At 29.2% G+C, this 23,201-nt stretch overlaps 1 protein-coding gene across 2 annotated transcripts; it reads left to right on the top strand.

Annotated features, from left to right (window-relative positions):
* Positions 1-13,359: 13,359 nt before the first annotated feature.
* LOC132758659 (uncharacterized) lies at positions 13,360-19,342 on the top strand. 2 transcript variants are annotated; one of them, XM_060750382.1, is made up of 2 exons: positions 13,360-13,506; positions 14,282-19,342. In XM_060750382.1, the coding sequence occupies exon 2, from the start codon at positions 14,284-14,286 to the stop codon at positions 16,003-16,005; it is 1,722 nt and encodes a 573-aa protein (XP_060606365.1). In that variant the 5' UTR covers positions 13,360-13,506; positions 14,282-14,283; the 3' UTR covers positions 16,006-19,342. The 2 variants fall into 2 exon arrangements, with proteins under 2 accessions (XP_060606365.1, XP_060606432.1); XM_060750449.1 differs by having other exon boundaries at positions 14,274-19,342.
* Positions 19,343-23,201: the final 3,859 nt, after the last annotated feature.

Here is a 23,201-nt window from a genome sequence, read left to right as displayed (position 1 = left end):
GATGAAAGTATATGAGGAACAACTGATAAATGTTAACAGTGTACATGCATGACAAATGTGCATTTGGAGCAACTGTATATTTTTTAGTTTTCCTATAATGATAAATGTGCATGTGGAAAAACTGTATGTATTTGCAATATATATGAATGGTAAATGTACATGTGGAACAATTGTCCTTTTGTACAATGTTCATGTGATGTGAAGTTACAAGCTGAACCACCGTCTATGAATATAATGTTCATTTATGGCAATTGTACAAGCGGAACAACAATGTCTTTATTAGGAATTCTCGTGTATGGTACATATTCATGTAGAACAACTGTCTATTTTAATAATTATCAATGTGGGTAAATATACATGCGTAAATATTGTCTTTTTATAATATCCCTGAATGGTGCATGTATATGTGGCAAACTGTCTGATTTTAGAATATCGATGCATGACAATTGTACATCAGGAAAAACTGTTAATTGACAATGATCATATACTATGTTTATTTTACATGTTCATCTGTGGTGAATGTAAATGGGGAACCATGAATTATTGACCATGAGCCGTTGTAAATACATGTTCAATGTAGATACCCTGTACATTTTACAATCGTTCTTAAACATTTTTGTTTGTTTAAACTATTATTTCCAACTGATATGGAAACTTTGGTGATATATTGCCAAACCCATAATGAGAAGTTGTTGATAAGACAAGTGCATGACCTAGTTTGCACAAAATAACTGTATATCAAAAATTGAGAGTGATTCAAAACAAGTGGAACTATTTTTAACTCACGCGTTTATAACAAAATATAAATTACGGAACAAAATATTCAGTAGATAACAAGTGCTAACAAGTGTATGCGCCCTTACTCTTTCTATTTACTTTTCTATAAATTAAGGTACTTTGGCATTTTTATTATATTTGATTAACCATAAGACACATTTTATCGTTATTAATATTGGTTAAACTAGTAAACTTTGAAATGTTATCAGAGACAAATAAATTCATAACAATACATAATATTTATTGACTGATGCTCTTGAACGACGTTTCCCCATTGGCTGGTTTCCGGGCTAATCAATTATAACATTATGCAAGAAATAAAAATGTTATAAACACATATCTGAGATAAACAGTTAATGTTAAGCAGTTTTGTTCCTAGTTCAGCTTATTACTAAAAACGTTATTGTCTTTTTTCTTAACTGTGTGAACTTTAGATTACGTATACAGTCACAATAGCAAACGGTAAGGATTTTTCACAGTTATTTCATTTTAAATAATACCCTTTTCTTGATGCAACATGAAATATCAAAGGGGAAAAAAACTAAAATCTTTTCAATCTAGGTTAAAAGCATCATGAATTGTGAATTTTATGTTTAAATATCATCCATAGAAACGAAAATATATTTTCTTTAGCAGACAAAGTTTTAAGATATTTCTTGATAATATGGACTATATCTAAGCTTTGCTGTTTGTTTTTCCCTTCCGCAGTGTGTTTTTCTGTATGTTACTTCAAGGGGCTTACATTGTAATGAAACGGAATCAAAATTACAGGCACATGAGGTATCATGAATGGGTCTGTAAATACAATAATAACGTTCCTTTAAGACTTAGCATGACTGAGTTTTTGCTAAAGTACGAGCGCACCAGTGTTTATGTTAGTATAGAAATAAAATGGATGAAATATAAATCAAACGTACATTCTTTTGATGCTGTTTTTTGTCGACTTAATAACATCAAATAATAAATAAACATAAATTAAATTTTGATTTACTTTATGATGTATATTTATCATTGTTAAATGCAAGGGGGTTATCCTGTAGTTGTAGGGGCGGAATCCCTAAAGAACATCAAAAACGTCCAAAACGAAAAGAATAAATAAATAAATAAATAAATAAATAAAATTTTTGCAGGATTGGTTTGATTGAACATGATCATGGTAGGTACTGGAAAGTACAAACTACCGCCTTAAGCAAAACGTAACGTTCTTAAACTATCAGAAGTGTTTCTATATAAACAAAAAAGGATGGAAACGTGCGTAATTCTACAACAGTGCACTTGCCGTTCTTATTTCCTATCTCTGTGTTTTTCAAACCGACACATTGACGGCGCCATTTTGTTTGAAAACAATCTAAAAAGTAAAAAACAAAGTTTTGTTAAATTTAGTTCTGAAAACAGTCTAGAATGGTAGAAAAAAAAGTCTAAGAAAATTAATTCGGACACCGATATATTTGGTTCAGTCATTATAGATGTATAGACTTTGTTGTTTACAAGACGTCACAATGCAGCAAAACTATTTCAATGTTGCGAACCAGTAAAATAATCACATTTATTTCACTAAAAATAGTTTGTATTTCGCTTGAAAAATATAAAATGAAAAAAGGTAAAAACACAAAACTTCATCAACGTTTTCAAAATTCAATATTCTCAAAGTGTTTCTGCAAAGGAATGCTTTAACGACAACTTAATTCAACCGACTGGAACAGCCTTTAAAGAACGTTTCTAATGGAAACTCTGAGGCGAAAACAAATGTGATCACCAGGCATATAGTCCAAATATATTTGTTTTCTAGACGTGCTAGAATGGAAATATATAAATTTGCGTGCATAAAAGTATAATAATGCACATTTTTTGTTCAAGTACATGGTTGTTAATCACTCAGGCCTATCGGCCTTCTTGCTTATATTGCTACGCATTTGAACTCATACCTTGCATTATTCTACAACAATGCACTCAGAATTGATATCTATTTCCTAATTTAAACATTTAGATGGCGAAAGTAAGAAACTTTCGTAGAATGACTCATACGTGTAATGCGGTTATCATGGATCCTTCAATGGTACACTTCGTGACATTCCATGAAAAGCGGCGTATGGTTCCCATGTAAAATCAAAGTGCTGCAGCACTGAATGCGACGGACATGCAACCGGAGAGACATTAAGGCTTTTTTAGAAAAAAAAAAACAAAAAAAAAACAAAAAAAAACCGACAAAATATATAACAGAGAAAATTTGTTCCATACAAGTTCGAGATTTGTAGAGCAATATATTTTGTGTCCCAAACTGATATAATTCAGATTTTCTACTTTAAAGCATTTAAATACAGAATGAAATTTATGCCTAAAAACTCTGTTCAAACTTGTAAATCAGTGTCCTTATCGATTTATTCCAAGAAATGATATGTAAATAGAAGAAAAAACTGACAACGAAATATTTCTACATAAAACCATGCAAATAAACTTCAAGCATAATACATGTGAGAATGCTATTTAGAACTGCTTCGTGTTATCATAGTGGGCATATAGACAATAAAATATAAGTCATCTGTATTGCATGTAATCCGCTGGTTTATTACATGTATAATGTGTACTAATCGCCTGTCCAAAAATCAGCACAGGTGAAGCAGAATCTATTTTTAGAATAGCGAAGGTTAACTCATATCGTGACCTAGAAAAATATGTAAACAAACCACAAGAATCGGAAGTAGAACTGATATTATAACTTCCTTCAATAAAGATTACCATGAAAGACTACATGGTTGTAAAGTGTTGAAAAACTCTCTTGTTACATGCATTTTCAAAAATAGATATTTATACTAACCATTGTACTGTTTCTAATGTATTAATAACTGCTGAATATTCAGCTAAACCAGCGGAATGAGTCACGGAAATAGTTCTCTTTTATTAATGCGCGAGTTATTCTAGAGTCACGAAAAACTTTTGATTTGTTAATAATAATGTTTTGTATAACGTAGAAATGTTTATTTCCTACTAATAATTTCTTGGAACTCAGAGCTTACACCTTTATTATAGTATAATTTGCTGTCCTACTTTTTCGACAGCGGTAAATCGTTTCGGCAGTAATTTGCATATTGCGCAATAATACTACGGGACTACAACGTTTTTATCAATCATATACGTTCATATTTTAACTTGGATAACTTAATTTGAAATTGAAAAGGCTAAATATGGAAGATATTAAGATATCCCGACAAAGTATGGGAGTTTTAAAGGATCAAATTCATGTACTATTTCTTGGGCTGTTAATCGGTTGAGGACACCTTGCGCGATTGTAGCCGACGAAATCCCATGTGTAGATGACTTAGCTCTGAACGCGCCTGAGGGCGCGTCCGTCGCAAAAAGAGTATGCCCTAAACGAAAAAACAAATAAACAAGATGGAATTTTGAAAGGATATACTTTGTTCATCCTTTCTTAAAATATTTTGATCACAGAAATTTATTGAACTCTATGAATTCTTAACAAATATCTATAATTTGAATAAAGGAAGGAATAAGCTGCGTTCCTTATTACGGTCAAGTGAAATTCAATTTGGTCTTTTCTTAAAAGAAACAACAAAAAACAACAACAACAAAACAGGCAGTTTTTTTAATGTCACATTATACTTATATTGTGACAACCTATAGTGTGTAGAATTTTACACATAACATATCTACTTTGTGTAAAGTCAAAACATGGTTATTGTAGATTTACGTAGAGTCAGTGTGTTACTTATATCAATATTATATAAAAAGCACATCAACCCCAAAAATGATTTTACAGACTGGGGAAACCACATTTAAACCCAAAAATATTTTTCCAAAAAATTTTTTTTTTTAAAAAAAAAATTTTTGGGGGAAAAAAAAAAATTTTAAAAATTTTTTGAAAAAAAATTGAAAATTTTTTTCCCCCTTTTTTTTTTTTAAAAGGGGGGGGGGCCCCCCCTTTTATGGTTTTTTATTTTTTTTCCCCTTTTTTCAAAAAAGTTTAAAAAAATTTAAATTTTTTTTAAAAAAAAACCCCTTTTTTTTTAAAATTTTTTTTTTAATTTTTTTTTTAAAAAAGGGGGGGGTTTTTTAAAAAGGGGGCCCCCCCCGGGGGGGAAAAAAATTGGGGGAAAAAAAATTTTTTTTAAAATTTTTTTTTTGGGGTTTTTTTTTTGGGCCAACTTTTTTTTTTTTCCCCTTTTTTTTAAAAAGGGGAAATTTTTTTTTTGGGGGGGGGGCCCCCCCAAAAAAAATTTTTAAAAGAAAAAAAAAAAAAAGGAAAATTTTTAAAAAAGGGAAAAAAATTTTTTTTTAAAATTTTAAAAAAGGGGGGGTTTTTTTAAAAATTTTTTTTAAACTTAAAAAATTTTTTAAAATTTTTGGGGGGGAAAAAAAATTTTTGGGTTTTTTAAAAAGGTAAAAAAATTTTTGGCCAAAAAAAAAAAAAAAAAAAAAAAAAAACCCCTTTTTTTTAAAAAAATTTTAAAATTTTTTAAAACCTTTTAAAAAAAAAAAACCAAAAAAAAAAAATTTTTTAAAAAAATTTTTTTTTTAAAAAAAATTTTTTTTTGGGGGAAAAAAAAGGGGGGGGGGACAAAAGGTTTTTTTAAAGGGGGGAAAAGGGAAAAAAAATTTTTTTAAAAATTTTTTAAAAGGGGGTTTTTTTTAACCCTTTTTTCCCCCTTTTTTTTTAAAAAAAAAAAATTTTGGGGGAAAAAAAAACCCCAAATTTTGGCGGAATTTTTTTTTTAAAATTTTAAAATTTTTTCCCCCCCCTTTTTTTTTTTTTGGGGGGAAAAAAAAATTTTGGGGTATTTTTTTAAGGGGGTTTAAAAATTTTTTTTTTTTTTAAAAAAAGGGGGGGCCCTTTAAGGGGAAAAAATTTTTGGGGGGGGGGGGGGGAAAAAATTAAAAAAAAAATTTTTTTTTTAAAAAAATTTTTTTTTTTTTAAAAAAAAAAATTTTTTTTTTTTTAAAAACCCAAAAATTTTTGGGAAAAAAAACCGGGGTTTTTTGGGAAAGGGTTTTTTTTTTTTTAAAAAAAAAAAAAAAAAAAACCCGTTTTTTTTTTTTTTTTTTTTGGGGGTTTTTTTTTGGGGAAAACCCCCTTTTTGGGGGATTTTTTGGGTTTTTTTTTTGGGTTTTTTTTTTTTGGGGGGGGGAAAAAAAAAAATTTCCAAAAATTTTTTTGGGGGAAATTTTTTTTTTTTTTTTTTAAATTTTTGGGGGGTTTTTAGGGTTTCCCCCCCTTTTAAAAAAAAGGGGGAAGGGGGCCCTTTTTTTTTTTTTTTTCCCCCAAAAAAAACCTTTTTTGGGGGGTTTTAAAAAAAAAAAATTTTTAAATTTTTTTAAAAATTAAAAAAAAACCTTTTTTAAAAAAAAATTTAAATTTTTTGGGGGTTTTTTTTTAAAAAATTTTTTTTGGGGGGAAAAAAAAACCCCTTTTTTAACCCCTTTTAAACCCTTTTTATTTTTTAATTTTTTTTTTAAAAAACCCCCCCCCTTTTTGGGGAAAAAAAAATTTTTGGTTTTTTAAAATTTTTTTTTTTTTAAAAAAAAATTTCCCAAAAATTTATTTTTTTTTTTAAAAAAAAAAAACCCCCCCAAAATTTTTTTTTTTAAAAAAAAAAAAAATTTTTAAATTTAAATTTTTTCCCTTTTTTTAAATTTTTTAAAAAAAAAACCAAAAAAAAATTTTAAAAAAAATTTTTTTTTTTACCCCCGGTTTTTTTGCCCTTTTTTTTAAAATTTTTTTTTTTTTTTTTAAAAAAATTTTTTTTTTTTTAAAAAATTTTTTAAAAAAAATTTTTTTCCCCCCTTCCCCTTGGTTTCCCCCCCCCCAAAAAAAGGGGGGGTCGGGGGGGTTTTAAAACCCCCCTTTTTTTTTTAAAAAAAAATTTTTTTTTTTTTTTTAAAAAAAAAAAAACCCCCCCCTTTAAAAAAAAAAGTTTTTAAATTAACCCCAATTTTTAAAAAAAAAAAGGTTTTTTTTTTTTTTTTTAAAAAAAATTAAAAAAAAATTTTAAAAAAATTTTTTTTTTAAAAAAAAAATTTTTTTTTTAAAAAAAAAAATTTTAGTTTTTTAAAAAATTTTAAAAAAAGGTTTTCCCTTTAAAAAAAAAAGGGGGGGAAAAATTAAAAAACGATTTAAAAAAAAAAAAAAATTTAAAAGGGGGTTTTTTTAAAAATTTAAAAAAAAAATTTAAAAAAAAAAAAGGGGGGAAAAAAAATTTTTTAAAAAGTGTTCGGTTAGAACTTTTGTTAAGTGTATACGTGATTGAAAGGATAAAGATCATTTCCCAATAATAATAAACAACAATGAAAAAAAAACACACACAACGAAACTGATGTGTACGTCCAAAGGCCTTACAATTTGTGTTGACTTCATGAAATAAAAGTCATCGTACGAATATATGATATAAAAAAGTCGAGTTTATAAAAAAAGAATTGGTTCAATTTTATTGTTTATCAGTTAGGGAGTTTGGATGCAATGACTGCAAAGCGATTTATCATAGGAATTGCAAAATCGACCATAAAACTGAAAAATGCGCAGGTATTACAGATTGAATGAAATTTAATGATATCATGCAGAAACTTTGCGAACAACTTAAGAAAGCAGGGTAAATGTCTATGAAGCTTAAACAAGTAGAATGAAATAAATAAATTCCATATGGATTCATCAAGAAAATCACAGATTGCCTAGAAAATGACGGATTTCTTTCATCTGATGCAACAAGATAGTCTATGCAAATAGAATATTTATTATTACCACGTTTATTATTAACTCATATATAAAACTTGTTTTTGAAAAATCAAAAATCACATGTGCACAAATTACAACAAGATACCTTGTTTGGGCGTTTATTCAACCTTGATCAAGTTTAGTCAAATGTTCTATACAGACATTTGTGTTGGTGTATTTTAAAGGTTTAACGCAAAGTGACCACATTATTTAAAAAAAAGTGTAATATGCTTAAAATGAAGGAATATCGTTTGATAAAAACAATTATCAAATGTTATATTCGTCAGTTATCAGAGTAAGGCAAAAACTATTAAATGACTAGCTTCTATGATTGATCTAACTTAAAAAGAGGTTGAAAATTTTCTCAGGAAACTTTTTATTCTGTTTCTTATATAATTTAATACATGTGCATTAACACAGACAAAAATATCTGCATACTCGTATATTTGTTTCCACGTATTACCATTAGGATCTTAAAGCATTTTGATTGTTCAATTTTTGAATTATCTTTCTTCAAGTTCACATACTTCTCGATTGGCAATCTCAAAAAGATACAGTAATGTGTTTATTAAAATTGTGTATAAAAGGTCAATTAAGTTTAAGGCAAAATATCACTGTCTCCAATATACTGCAAGATAAATCTTTGCAATCGTCAATATATCATTATTTTATGATACAGTAAATGCTTAACTACTTTTGCAATTCAAAATGATGCGATTACCAACTTTGTGTCTGTAGTCAAATTTATGATGATTTGACTTAAGTATAAAATTGTTACTGATAACATTATTAAATTGCGATGCTTCAAGAGTTTGCAATAACTCGTTGTTTTCGTTTATTTGTGGAAAGCTTATTGTTTTATACGATGCAAACAGCTGTTTAAATTGTATGACAAAAATGATACATTTGACGTTATATAAAATGTGATTATCCAAGATGTATGTATTCATAATATTATGCAATTTTTGTCTTATCAAAACTAATCAAAATTGTAAAGCGACGTGGGGTATTGCTCTGGATTAATATTAGGAGGAATTTGACGTTAAGTTTGATTAAGGATTAAAGTTTTATCTCCGCTAGTTGACATTTAATTTATATTCAATCGTGTATAATATTATATTGCAAAAATGTTTCAAAGTATGTTATTTTAAATATTAAAACTTGATATAAATAAATGAGAGAAATTAACAATTTTATATATAGAAACGATAAAGAAAAAACGGCATTTTTTATCAAATGCAACTAAAATGGCTTTATGTTAAACTTAAAAAATTGACAACACTACTTTTTGTTTTATAAAACAACCAGGTATTGTATTACTATATGAATAATGAATAATTCATGATCGATAAACAATGAAATCAATAAAAAAAAATTCTATTTTTTCACTAGTAAACATTTTTGATTATCTGAAATTACAACAAGTTTTCGTTTTTCGCTATTTGAAACTGTGGATTGCTAGAACCGGGCTTTAGACATATTTAAGAAATATTATTATAATACATGTCTGTTCATAACTCGGCGGCCGCTCCAGCTAACATTGTATTAAGTAACAAATAATTACCAATTTCTCAGAAAATATACAACTATTTATCACACATGGTTTTCTAAATCAGCGGTTAAAGTTAATTCAAATGACCATTATACTTAATGTCACTGAAATCTTTCACTTCTCATCAGCATTAGTTTTCAAAACTTATTTTTCAACGGACTTGTTGAATAAATCAGCTACATTTCTCTATGCGCCCAGCCATTTTAACTTGTTAATTCTCGACTTTTTGGTTGGCGGGGCCCCGTGGCGAAAACACGAATGGCACAAATCAGACACCATACTCTGTAGATTTCGTCGTGTTATAATTTTATAATATAATTATAATCCTTTAATGATTTCAAGGACGGAAAAAAGCAGCAATAGAAATGTAATTATATAACCCGTATGTGGACATAGATAACTGTAGCTCGATAAATATACACATACAACGCAATCTTAATAATGTCCATTCAATATAACTTTAAAATAATATTTCATATATTTGTGTTATTTGATTTTGTTTCATGTATCAAATTAAAGATTCCATTTATAAATATAATATTAACAGATAATGAAATGTACAAATAGGTCAGTAAATAAAATAGGTACAACAACATAACAATTATATTGAGTCGTTTGGCAGCTCTTGTCAATGGCAACTTACTTTTACTTAGTTGTCAATAATTCAGATTAATGGGAGATAAATTTCAAATGATACGAGCGACAAAATTAACTGAAATCTAGGATATTTTTTATAAAGACGTTCTCTAATCTACGGCATTACATTTGAAGGTCACAAGAGATGTAACTAATCATATCTTAGGACTGTCATCGAATAACAATTTGATTTATGAAGCATTTATATCCTGCAATATTTTATTTAAATATTTCACTGAATCTTGGAGTGAATGAGAAAAAGCTGTAAAACTGGCCTTTAACTAGCCTTTGCTTATCTTTATTTGCACTATTCTTAATATGGCAACATGTGATTGTTTTAACAAGATTCACAGAAGGTAAACGGATGTATCTCATTTGAATGTTGCAAACTAAAAGTTGCCAATTTTATGTTACGAATGACGATTTGTTAGTATTTGATTTATGTTCTTTTTCTTATGGGATTTCCCCTTATTTAAAATGTCTGTTTAACGTCCCACCAACGCAGGTTTCTTAAACTCAAGTTTATCAAAGGCACATAACACGAAATGTATGTCGGACAGACGACAAATTGTGTTTCTTTTCACGAGAAGCATGGTAGGTGCAATAATTTCATTTTGTAATATATAACCTTGATATTACTTATATTTTCCGAAACAAGATCATTTAAATTTTGTAAATATATCCTCGAAATGTGGCAAACGTGTAACATCAAGACTGTACATATTTTGCATGCTCATAAGACATCATCTGAATCTTTCTAGTGAGTCCTGTATGATATCTTGCGAGATCACTTAGTGATTAAAACGAAGCTGTGTCACTTCCGGCGAAATCATTTGGTATTATTCAGGTTTTAATTATTTAATTGTGATTATGGACATAAAGATAACTGATAATAGACATTAAAGTTTATTAAAACAAAAAACGATTATGTTACTAAATAAATGTTATCAAATATCTTAGATGCTCTGTTTTACCCTTGCACTATCGAATTTCTATTTATTTCACCAATAATAAAATGTAACCATGATTTTTAGTATTTGCACCATGTGATCTTCAATATAAATCTTTCTTTAATTTCATGCTATATTTTGAGCTTAGGTTTCATATTTGAAGTATAAACCTTCCATTTCATATTATTATTATTATTATTATTGTACTTTCATAGTCTCATATTCATTGTCAGAGTCCTCGATACTCGAAAAAAGTCACACACATTTTAATATTAAACTCGCAACAGGACATACAATGTCGTTGCATAAAATCATACAGTCATTATGTATCACCGCCGTTTTACCCACAATAATTATTTGCCAATATGTGTCCCTCGATGTTACTGGCAATATATGTTTGTTTAACATACTTCATATTTGAAGTCAAATTTTGTTAATTATTTGTCAATATGTGTTCTTCGATGTTACTGGCAATATATGTTTTGTTTAACATACTGATTTGCTTGACACTGAAAGTGCATGTTTAAGGTTTGAATGTTTTGTTTGTCAATGAATACAATATGACAAAGCCTATATTTATTCAGCAGGTTTACCCTGCGCTATTACTCCGTCATTAATAATATATAAATAAATTGTTATTTACATCATTAGAAACATTACTTACTCTCGTTGTTCAGCTCGTTGATAAAAAATTGATACAAAACTTCTCGATTTTACATACTTAATTATTATCATTATTTATAAAGGGCAATAAATTTGAAATATGATGATTGAAATAAAATATATAACTTCCCTTGCCAAAAACTAGGACATGCTATGTATAAATGTTTACGAGGAATGGAGTGAATGTTATCTGGGCCGAACAAATGTGGGTCAGTTTTGAATAGATATATGCGCCGGTATTGACAAATACACAGTTTATTTGGATTTAATAATTATTTGAAATAATGCACGGAAGGGCACCTGAGGTTTTCCTTCACCAGTAAAGCTGGAACGTCGCGATATGACCTATACTGTGTCGATGTGACGTAAAACCCAAAACAAACAAACAAACAATTTGTATTTTAAGGAGCAATTGTCTGTGCTTTAAACAGATGCGCTGTTCTTGAACAATTTTATCTTATAACTTACCTATACTTACAGAATAATGGTAGATAAATCTTGAATGAACGATACAGGCGACAAAATAAACTTGAATTTAGGACATGCATATTTATAGACGTTTTCCACGAAAGGAATAAGATTATCGTCTTTAAAATAAATCATCAAGTATATTTATAATTATAAACTGAAAAATAAATACATCTTACTACAATCTAAAAAAAGCTTTTCTTTTCAATTTGGACCATATCAGCATAGGAAATTGTTAAATTGATTCACGGCTCCAATTTAAAAATACTTACCTATGAATAAAATGTTTTTATTTAAAACTACATCTTATAAATTTTAAGTGGACACAAAGAAATTAGAAAATTATCTGAAACCCGTTGAGGAATAATAAAATCAACGCAAGAATTTACCATTTGAATTCACAAAACTTTCATAGCATAATGCACGTTTGGAAAACAAAACTTTCATAGGCAAGGAGTTGCTGTTTTCTAAATTTTGACTTAATAGGTAATTCATTTTACTTGCAGTTAATTATATTTTCTGAACTGAGTTCACGACATTCGTTAAGATACAATGTATGCTGTAAATGTGCTACAAGTGTAATATCAATATTGTATGTTTTCTTGCAAGCTATTTCCCCTGAATCTTACTTTTTAGATAAATATATATGAAATCTTTCGAGATCACTTAGTGACTAAAACGGAGCAGTATCACTTCCGATGAAATCATTTGTATAATTGAGGTTTTGATAATTTCAAATGTGAATATGAACAAACGATATCGTCTAGATAAATTATCATATATAACTATAAAGAAATTAAACTTTATTGAAACAAATAGCGATTGAGTTTTGAAATAATTGCGGAAGAAGCTTGCAAGATAGAATTCGCATTTATATGCTAAATTTGCAAGAAATCATGCAGTCATGTTAAAAGTTTAGCTGTTCTGTGCTTCCCTGATTTCTTTCACACATTACAATATATTACCAATGAATTTGCACCATGTGATTTCAATATTTTATTTGGATATAGTAATATCTGTTGAGCATATTTGTCAAATTCATGCTGTACTCAATATAGTCTTTATATTGTAAGAGTTCTAGAAACTAACAAGAAGTCATACACATTTATTTATAAATTATTGCAAGACGGCAAGACGCCAGGCAGTGGCGTTGCAAGAAATTTTACAGTCATGATCTAAGACTTTACTCTGAATTATAATGATTTGGCAATATGTTACCCTCGATGCTAATGAAAATATATCTTTGTTTACCATACTGATTTCTTGACGCTCAAAGTTCATGTTTAAGGTCAATAAATACAATTTGACAGATCAAAACATTGTTTAGCATGTTTCCTATCAGTGATTCGCTGTGTTATAATTTCATCAGAAATAGTCATAATATAAATCAATTGTTATAATTCATATCATTAAAAAACAAATTTACTTACACTTGAGCATATTTCCAGATGAGAATTTGTGTAACATCCAAATGAAATACAGTTTGCATAACCTCTCTATACTATTATCATCATTTATAAAGGGAGATGACTTTTAAATTAATAAGCGACATAATAAAAAGTATAACTACCCTTGTGCAAAAACTAGAACATGCTATTTATAAACGTTTTCGGAGAAAGGAAGTATAATTAATCTATGCCGAAAACTTGTAGGTCAGTTTCAAAAAGAACATCCAATTAATTCATTTTAATCGTGTAAAGGTCGGATAATAATATAGATACAATAAATAACTGCAAAAGGTAAGAAAAGGTCTTTCTCTTTCTTAATATTTGTTTCCTCGCGTTTTTACATAAACTATCGGTGAAAAAATAAGGAAATAAATCATACCATTTTTTCTTTATTGTATATTATTAGCTTACATTTGTGAGACGCATAACTGAATTGGATTAATAATTATAATGTTACTATGCGATATGTAAAACTTATAACTTACTTTTTGACGTAGTTTTTTTTCTTGATAAAGGGAGTCTACCTTGTACTGGAAAGCTTTATAAATAGTGTGAAACTGCGTCCCTTTAAGAAAGCGTATGTTGTATTGTTGTTATTTGGCTATATTAGATACTAGTATTCACAGTCATACTATTGTCACTAGAATCATGATTCTTTTAATGTGTACGTTTATTACTGAATTATTATCGATGTTCATTAAAGAGTTTAATTGATTTATTGATTGTTGATACTTTAATGAATACGATTAATATCGGTTAACACAACAAATTTGTCCAATTAAATTTTAATATATATGCATAAGAAATAGAATTATCTGTTTGCAGCGTAAAGCAGATAATGTTTTTTTAATATCAAAAATTAAGGTCACAAGTCAAATGAGATATTTCTTTTTCATTGGAAAATTAAAATGCTACACAGCGATCGATTAAGCAATACACATAAATTGTTTTTCATTTGTGGTTTATTAAGATGTAAATAAAATTTCGATATGCGCCAAATTGAATAATATAACCTTTTAAGTAGAAAGGAAGATAGTGATAAAAACTTCTATTTTCAGTATTCCAGGAATGGCCGTTTCAGGATGTAAACAAATAGACCTGCTAGGATCAGTAGCAGCAGGATCAACGGAAGACTTCGATCACTGTTGTGAGCCATGTCTTACCACAGGTCAACGTATAGAAGCTCACGGGTTTTGTGCCACTTGTCAAGAATACCTTTGTAAAACTTGCCACGATGTCCACAGAAAAACAAAAGTCTTACGAAATCATCAAATTTTGCAGAGTAATGATTTTGATAAGATTCAAACTACAAGAAAATCAAACAATGAATGCACTGAAATGTGTCAAGTTCACAAAAAAGAAATAATCAAATTTTATTGCCCATCACACCATGCACTCGGATGCAATGATTGCATAACTTTAGGCCATAGAACATGTAAAGTTGATTACATACCTGAAAAATGCGAAGGTGTCGCAGATTGGAAGGAGTTCGATGACGTCATGAAGAAGCTCGGCGAAAAATTAAAAGAAGCATCAGAAATTTCGAAGAAGGCTACACGCAGTAGAAGCAACATAATTGATAACAATAAAGAAATCATCAAGGCCATCTCTGAATTCCGAAAAGAAATAAACGACCGCATAGATCTGATGCAAAAAGATGCTTTAAATAATGCCGAGGAAATAAAGTCCAACACCAACAAAATTATTCAACACGTCCTTGATACATGTGAAAATATGATATCCGGTATAAAATGCTTGCAATCAAGTCTACATGCAAGCAGATCAACTCATCAAGACAGTCAACTCTACATTGGCATGAAAAAGGCTGAATCTACGCTGAAATCAGATGAATTATTTGACGCAGAACAAACATTATTGCATACCAATATTCACTACTCATTTCAACGAAATTCTGAACTGGAAACATTGTTGCGTGCGAAAATGGTATTTGGTGAGGTTGTCGATAATTCTCGTCATGAACCTTCAAAGGTGACAAAAACTGTTGATCATCTGATTTGGAAAGAAAATATTAATGTTAAAACTTCATCAGAAAAGGCAAATTGTGATATTTCAGGATGCGCAGTTCTCAACACAAATAAACTAGTTCTAGCTGATTACCTTAACAATAAGATAAAATTGATATCTATAGAGAACAGGCTTGTACAAGAAGAGAAAACTCTAGACTCAAACCCATTTGATATTGCTGTAATGTCTCAGGATCAGTTTGCAATAACAATGCCGGTAAAGAAAGAAATAGTTGTCATGAAAACAGACGATAAGCTATCATGTATCCGCAGTATTAAAGTTGGTAAGAAATGCTATGGTATAGACTTTAATCATGGCCGTCTTTATGTTGCTTGTGTGTATCCTCCTAGTGTTATTGTACTGAACACACAAGGTGATATCCTGAATGACATCCCTCTGAACTTTCTTTCAAATTACTTTATCCCGTATATTGCTGTGAGAAAGGATTCCAAACTTCTGTACATCAGTGACCGTGGTAAAAAAAGTGTCTTGAGTGTATCATTACAGGGGGAACTTACAGCTACATATAAACATACATATCTTACAAGACCAAAAGGAATGTTGATGTTAGATGATGGGTCATTACTTGTCTGCTGTTATAATGATGGAACAATTCATAAAGTCAAAGGAGACTTGAAGCATGGCAAGATAATGTATAAAGGTGAAGATGGAGATCTTCTTCAATCAATATGCCACAGTTCACGCTATGCTGAGATCTATGTTGGTAGCATTGGAGCCCAGTTGAAAGTTTTGAACACACAATGAACACTGTATTCATTTTTCATTGATTTGTAAACGGAAGAGTGCATACAATTATGTGGTAATTGTTCTTTATTATAGAAAAGGTACAATTATAAAAGAACTTACAGGACTTTAAGACATTTATTCCATTATTACATTTAAACTTGTAAATTATGAATCATATCTTGAACAAACTTATTTCACATTGATTTCAATGATTTTAGGTTAAACATATTTATGTAAGCATGTGCCTTAAAAAAATACATGTACTGTAATAATAATAATAATAATAATAATAATAATAATAATAATAATAATAAAAATAATAATAATAATAATAATTATTATTATTATTATTATTATTATTATTATATCAAATTAAACTCAAATATCTATGGCAAACGATGATATTTGAGCAAATTGTTAGCTCTACAAAATGATAATATTTTATATTTAAAAAGTTATATTCCCTCGTTAAATGTTTTGTATATAATACGGATGAAGGCTTTTATAACCAAGACAGCTATGTGAGGTAAGGTTATATTTTAAATATCTTAAACTTGACCATATATCTTGTCAAATGGCCTGATAAGGAATATATTTTACAGCTACAGCACAATTAATTTATTTAAAATAAAACAACTGAACATTGTTTACATATTAACAGTAGTCATGTATATAGATAAAATATACGTTACGATTACAAGTGCGTAGTACTATGTAAAAAATATTTTATATTGCTGCAAGCATCACCGATTAGCTTTCTTTACAGACATATTTCACGAAAAAGAACGAAATCAAAGTAGTAAGGTGTAAGTAGCCTATGTGCTGAACCAATGATCAGGGTATTAAAGATTTGTTTGTATAGTGTGATACAATAAATTATAGTAGTGCTTATATTTATATGCAAGATATGTATACATGTAAATATGACTGTAACAGGTAAATTATTGTCTGAATAAAATACCACTTAGCTGTTAGCTGTTTCCTAATATACTTATGAACTGAAGAAAATAAAATATGTAAAAATTGTGATTTTTTTAAACGGGATTGTTGTATATTCCAAAACTAATAGCTCAATAAATTCAAAATTGTTGTTATTTCCTTAAGTCCGTAAAACTTCCGTGTTACTTTATGAATTTAACTCTTTCACTACCAAAGAGACGGCTTAAGCCGTCCCTGTTATTTTCGGCGTATTTGCCATATGGACGGCTTTAGCCGTTTGTATAATAATAATAGTAACAATAATAAATTAATAATAATAATAATAAATATAAAGAAAATTATACCATAGACAATAATTATTATTATACTAACAGATTTGGAAACATATATAATTATTATAATACTAATAACAAATAATAATAATTATATTAATTAATAATATAGTAATTTCTTAGAAAATCCTCTGGCAAATAGGTGAACAATAAAACAATAACCCTTTGGCAGCGAAAGGGTTAAAAGGAATATTCAACGAAAACTAAGAAATCTAACACTTTTAGGTAAAAGGGCAATATCTATCAATTGGTATATATACGTTATCGTTAGTTCTTAGATAATATTTTATTTGTGTCATAGTTTGGGGACCTTTCTGTTGAAAATGTGTCCGAGTCAAATCGTATACATATTCATGCATTGCGTTCATTGGAGTGCAGCTATTAGTAACCCGGACTCCAGAGCATGCCCACTGATTGGCTCATTTTGCTAGGGTTTACTTATTTTGAAGAAAGCGACAAAAAATTTCATATTTAGATGCTGGTTCATTGGTTACTTTATTCTGGGGTTTCATATTGTGACAGCAGGGAACGTGTGTTTTACGTTTAACTATGATATAAAAGAGAAAGAACAAATCAAATAGCATCGTGTTTCGATACTCTTTCTTTTACTTATTACATAAGAGGTTGTTTTGTACAAAACAAGCATGTAAACATATTCATTTTTCCAATTTATAAATGTTTTTACGTGTTTAAAAATGAAGGAAAAGAACTGATATATTATGCAAAATCACACTGGATCCATTAGAATAACATAAACAAAACATAATCAAATAAATCATACATGGTAAGAGGGAAAATTGAATTTACATGTATGTTCAAATATATAATATCCGGTTGCAATTATAACAGCCGCTGGTTATTTGAAAGAATCGGCTTTCCTGGATAAGTTTCAAGTAATAATTATGAATATATTATGAATTTCTCCGCAATTTACCGACTATCTATCTTGATGTCTAATTAATGCCCTGACAAGTATTGTAAAAATCATACTAATAACCATCAGGCATCAGGAGCACCGCGCTATTAGGACCGTTACCCTGTTGAAACCCAATGAGATCATCCTTTGACACCAGTAAAGAGCCAGGCCAGCCTGCTAATCCATACTGTTTGTAAACTAACATTATATTTTTATCATAGAATTTGAAAAAAAATTATCACTACATGGAAGAAAAAATAGTCCAATTCAGAAACTGAACAGTTTAAAAGTCACGTGGTAAATACAAAGTCATTCAGTGTTTTTTGCATAACATAAGATTAATCGTTATTGATTGGGTCATTAATTGATTTGACTAATTGATTGGTAAGTGTATATTCAGGCTCACAGACATGTACATAATATTCTGATCAGATTATTTTACACACAATTTTTATTTTCATGTCATAAATATTATAAGTAATAAATAGGACATTTTCTAATCATGTCTAGTACAATATGTAGTTGATTTTAACAATTCCTATTGTGAATTGTTTAAGAATAAGTTTCGTTCCAAATAATACGAAAGTAAAGTTAATGATCATATTGAATTCAAAAAGTGCATCCTTGAAATATGTCATGATGTGCTACCGTCATTTAACGCATCCACAAATTTGCTCTAAAGATTTAAATTTCCAAGATTTAAAATGTCGTCAGGTATTTTAATTTGATATATAAAATCCTCTGTGCTATATATCAGCACATCTGTTTTCTAGCTCTGTCAAAACACTGCTTTTGTTATTTCATAAATCACATTCTTTCTTTTTTCTCTTTTTTTCATCTTAATTAGTAACAGGAAAAATCAAAACCATAGTTTCCATGTTGACGTGACGTGTTTCCATGACGATTATTCTAGTCGTTTCCTGTAACAACAGGTCTTGGTAAACGAACAGGCTGGACTTGGGAGGTTTCATTTAAAAATGATTGCTTTCTCCAAATCCTTTGCTGGATTCTACGGTCTTGGCTTTTGTTTCTGGTATCCTGTAAACACCACTGATTGTTGACAGATATGGCACTTGTGTTAGGCTTTGCTGTTAATAATAATATAGGAAAATTGTTTAGTAATTGAAATTGATATATGAATCTTTGAATAAACTCAATTTTCATATGATATTCTTGTTCTTATTGCTTCCGGGGGAGCACAACTTTTACGGATTTCCGAAACATATCATTAACTTACACTTATTGTTGCAATCACTTTTCATGAAATCTCAAAAATCTACTATACTATCGAAAGAATAACAAAGGATCAAAAATATGTTTTATGTTTTGATTTATGTATATTCTTTCCATATTCTATTCCAAACTATTGATGTAGTGGAAGTCACGGGATATAGAATACTAGCCGACCAATCATAAATAAAGTTACATTAAATAATAAATTAAATCATTAAAGTCAACATACATTTTTTTCTGACAAATAAAAAAGCATATTCTTAGCATTGTAATTAGTATTTACAAGCTTTAGAAAGAACATAATAATGTTGGAAACAGGCAAACAACTCATGTGTTTTCCGTCCGCTTGTTAAGGGTTTGGGTGCGCGAAAAAAGGACTTGGATAATTTACCAAATGACAAATTTTAGTTTGGTTCAATAATAAGACAGTTATTGTATGAAGTATCAATGAGTATCGAAGTCTATGGACCTGACTTATGAGATATAACCACAGTGGAAAGGTCTGCAATGGGCACATATTCCATTAGTATTTCAACTCTTGATAAAACAATAGAAATGTGCCACTTGAAATTTCGTATAATATGCTGTTGGAAAAAATGTTTATATTTTTCAAGGTGATTTAGAATGACCATTTATCTGATGACATAAAATAAAAATATGTTTGTTCGAGAACATTTTATTATATATCTGCTATAAAAATAAATATATGTAATATAGGATCATGTATGTCAAACTTACCAACAACTAAAGTACATGTATTTCATGGTTTGTTATTATGTCCAATACTAAACACTATCAATGTAATTATTCATTGTAGTACAGACTTTCAATTTTACCGCAGGCAGGCGACCAATTTTTTTTGTAAATGTGTATTATTAAACATTAACCTATTTAATGATCAACATAATGTTTTTTGTTTTTTTTCAACAAAAAACGAGGCATTTCTCTAAATCACCGATCGCTCCGACCTTTCGCTTTACAAGATGTCTACACCTTGTCAAGTTTCTAACATGTCACATATAGATTAGCTAAAAATGGCCCTTTCAACATATAATCAGGCAATTTTACTGAAACGTCACAGAATTTATACCTTTATCTAAGAAAATCATGTTTCTATAAAATACCTGGATGAGGTAAAAACAATAGAGTGAATGAAATGTGTACATCCTTTTAAAATAAATGGAAATGTTAGAAAAATTAGCTTCAAATTATTCACTAACATTTGAAATCCTTATTGATTCGCTCATTTGATCATTTGAAAAACAGTGAATTTTTTGTTTATTTTTCTGTGTGTAAATTTAGGTTTTCAGGTGGAGGGGATCCATTTTCAATGACTTTTCCAGCCAAAAAAAAAGTAATAATTGTATTCTTTATATCAAGGATTGTTTATGCAATTAATTCATATCAAGTGAAAGAAAATAATGTTTTGGTAACTTTTTCTCTAGAAAATATAAAGTTTAAAACAGTCAGCAATTTATAACAGACTTTCTTCTTAGAGTTAAAAGGATATAAAAATGTTACTATGTAATCATTTGTCTCTACGTGCCCCAAATGTTTTATCTATTTAATAAATTAATTGATTGTATCCTCACATTTAGAAACACCTGACCTCCCCTATTTTTTTACTTTGGCATTGTTTTGCTAACCTAAGTATTTTACAATTCAGAGTGCAAACCACGAATCTAACTTCTCCCTAATATAATGCATTATTGAAATTAGACTGGTTAGACGACAGATTAAGTAAATTTTATTAAGTTAGTACACATTAACTAAAATTAGAATTAAAGTTAGCAGAAATTTGAAAAATACTACAATGTGATTGGAAAAAAATAATGTTGATCATTAAATGCAGTAACAGTTTTCTATTTGTTGTTAAAAGTAGTGTTTTATAAATGTCACGTGACGTCTATTTTCTATAATATGTGACAAAGAATTAATTATCAAAAGCTGAGCAGTCTTATTTCCAGAGCATCACTTTGAATTGATTTACTGAATTTAGTTTAAAAGCGCAAATAATAAATACATAAAAATCGACCATTGCTCAAACCTTTAAATCTTATTCATTGAGATTAGATTTTTTTTTTTACTGAATAGATGAATTACATTTTATAATTGTGCGTAATAAATTACCATCATTTAAAATAAAACATATTATCAGGCTTTGAAATAATATTTATCAATGTTCCAGAAGGATCAATGATAACCACAATTTAACACATTAGTCAAGGTTTTTTTTTAATTCAAGTTTTATAATTTTTATTTTAAGTTTGAAATTATGCTCAAACAAGTGCCCGATGCTAGGGGCGGTGTACTGTAGCTTGCACTCACTCTTTTCCCTGAATGAGCACTGTTTAAACAAACTTGCAGCGATGTCATGGGGCGTTCTTTCTAGTTTCCAGAACATTTATTAATTTTGATTTGTACAAAGTGGTTTATTATTCATTTAATTACTATACTACATAACAAAGGCTTATGTATCATGTACAGACTCAATCTAACCGGGTCTGCAATTCTCTTGTTATTTTGTTGTGATTAATGCTTCCGAGGGAGCACTTTGTTTCCAGATTTCTATACTTCACATCAGGTGTCAAGTGTGTGCTGTGTGGCAGCTGTAAAAAGTTGCCCCGTACTTCACTTCATTGCTGTTATATTTTTCTGGTCCTTCGGGATCATTGATACCAGCACTATTAAGTGTTGAGGATTGAGTACCGCTCAAGCCGGTGCTAGGGGGCACGAGGGATGTTGCACGGTTTCATAATCCCTCATGTACAGACTCAATCAAACCAAGTATGCAATTCTCTTGTTTCTCTCTAATTTTGTTGTGATTAATGTTTCCAAGGGATCACTTTGTCTCCAGATTTTTACACTATTTTTCATCGAGTTTCAAGTTTTAATAATCATCATTTTTTTCATAGGGCTTTATTCTACGCGTAACTAGTAGTTAGCTTGATGTTTTATACGCAATTAAGTTTTAAACTGTTCACTATTAACCACCAAGTATTAAATTTTGATGGAATTGTTAAACTGTTATCCACTTTATTTGAAGAAAATTGTTTGCAAAAATTGATCTATGTTTTAGTTTTGACATTAAATTAAGCTTTAAAAAATGTAACATTTGAATAATCTTCAAGCACATTTTTTGAAACAGAATGTTTTAGTATTGAAAGTAATTAATCATGAACATTTGTACGATGAATAATGATATTTTGTTTTAGAATAATTTATAACCTGTTATATAATGATATGCTATATCTGACCATGTATCTCAAACTTACTAGAACATCATTATACATGTATATTTATATTCTGGTTTAGTAGCAGGTATGATACAAATTATTGGTAGTGGTGTTGGTAGTTTTCATACCAGATCAGAACAGAAAGCAAAATTGAATTTACCAGCGCATAGTCAGTCACAGCATCGTTCATTGGCAAGCTGTCAACAAGTATTAGTTGCCTTCACTTGCACAAGGAACTGACAACTTCTGTTCATACTTGAGCGGAGACACAGTACGAATGACCATAGAAAGGACTTCATGATCAATCACAACAAAAAAGATCTGCACCGCTCGGGCATCGAACCAGGATCGCCCGATTCACAGTCCAACGCTCTCCCTTTTGAGCTAACCAGCTAGACGGCTTATAATACTTGATACTATCGAAATGATTATTTATGGTATTACAGACATTTCATTATGGATCAGTTCACTTGAACGGGTTTAACTTATTGTACTTTGTCATATATTTGATAAAATTGTTTAAATTTAATTGCAAAATTATCATAGCTAGCACAGAAG

The sequence above is a fragment of the Ruditapes philippinarum genome, unplaced genomic scaffold (assembly GCF_026571515.1).
Source record: "Ruditapes philippinarum isolate M1 unplaced genomic scaffold, ASM2657151v2 ctg5292_1_1_1_1, whole genome shotgun sequence".
NCBI lineage: Eukaryota > Metazoa > Mollusca > Bivalvia > Venerida > Veneridae > Ruditapes > Ruditapes philippinarum.
Note: the sequence above shows the minus strand (reverse complement) of the source record. Positions and strands in the feature narration are given on the sequence as shown.

Bases quoted from the DNA above. Each gene is read 5' to 3' on its own strand.
- LOC132758659 (XM_060750382.1), top strand. From the start codon at position 14,284: ATGGCCGTTTCAGGATGTAAACAAATAGACCTGCTAGGATCAGTAGCA.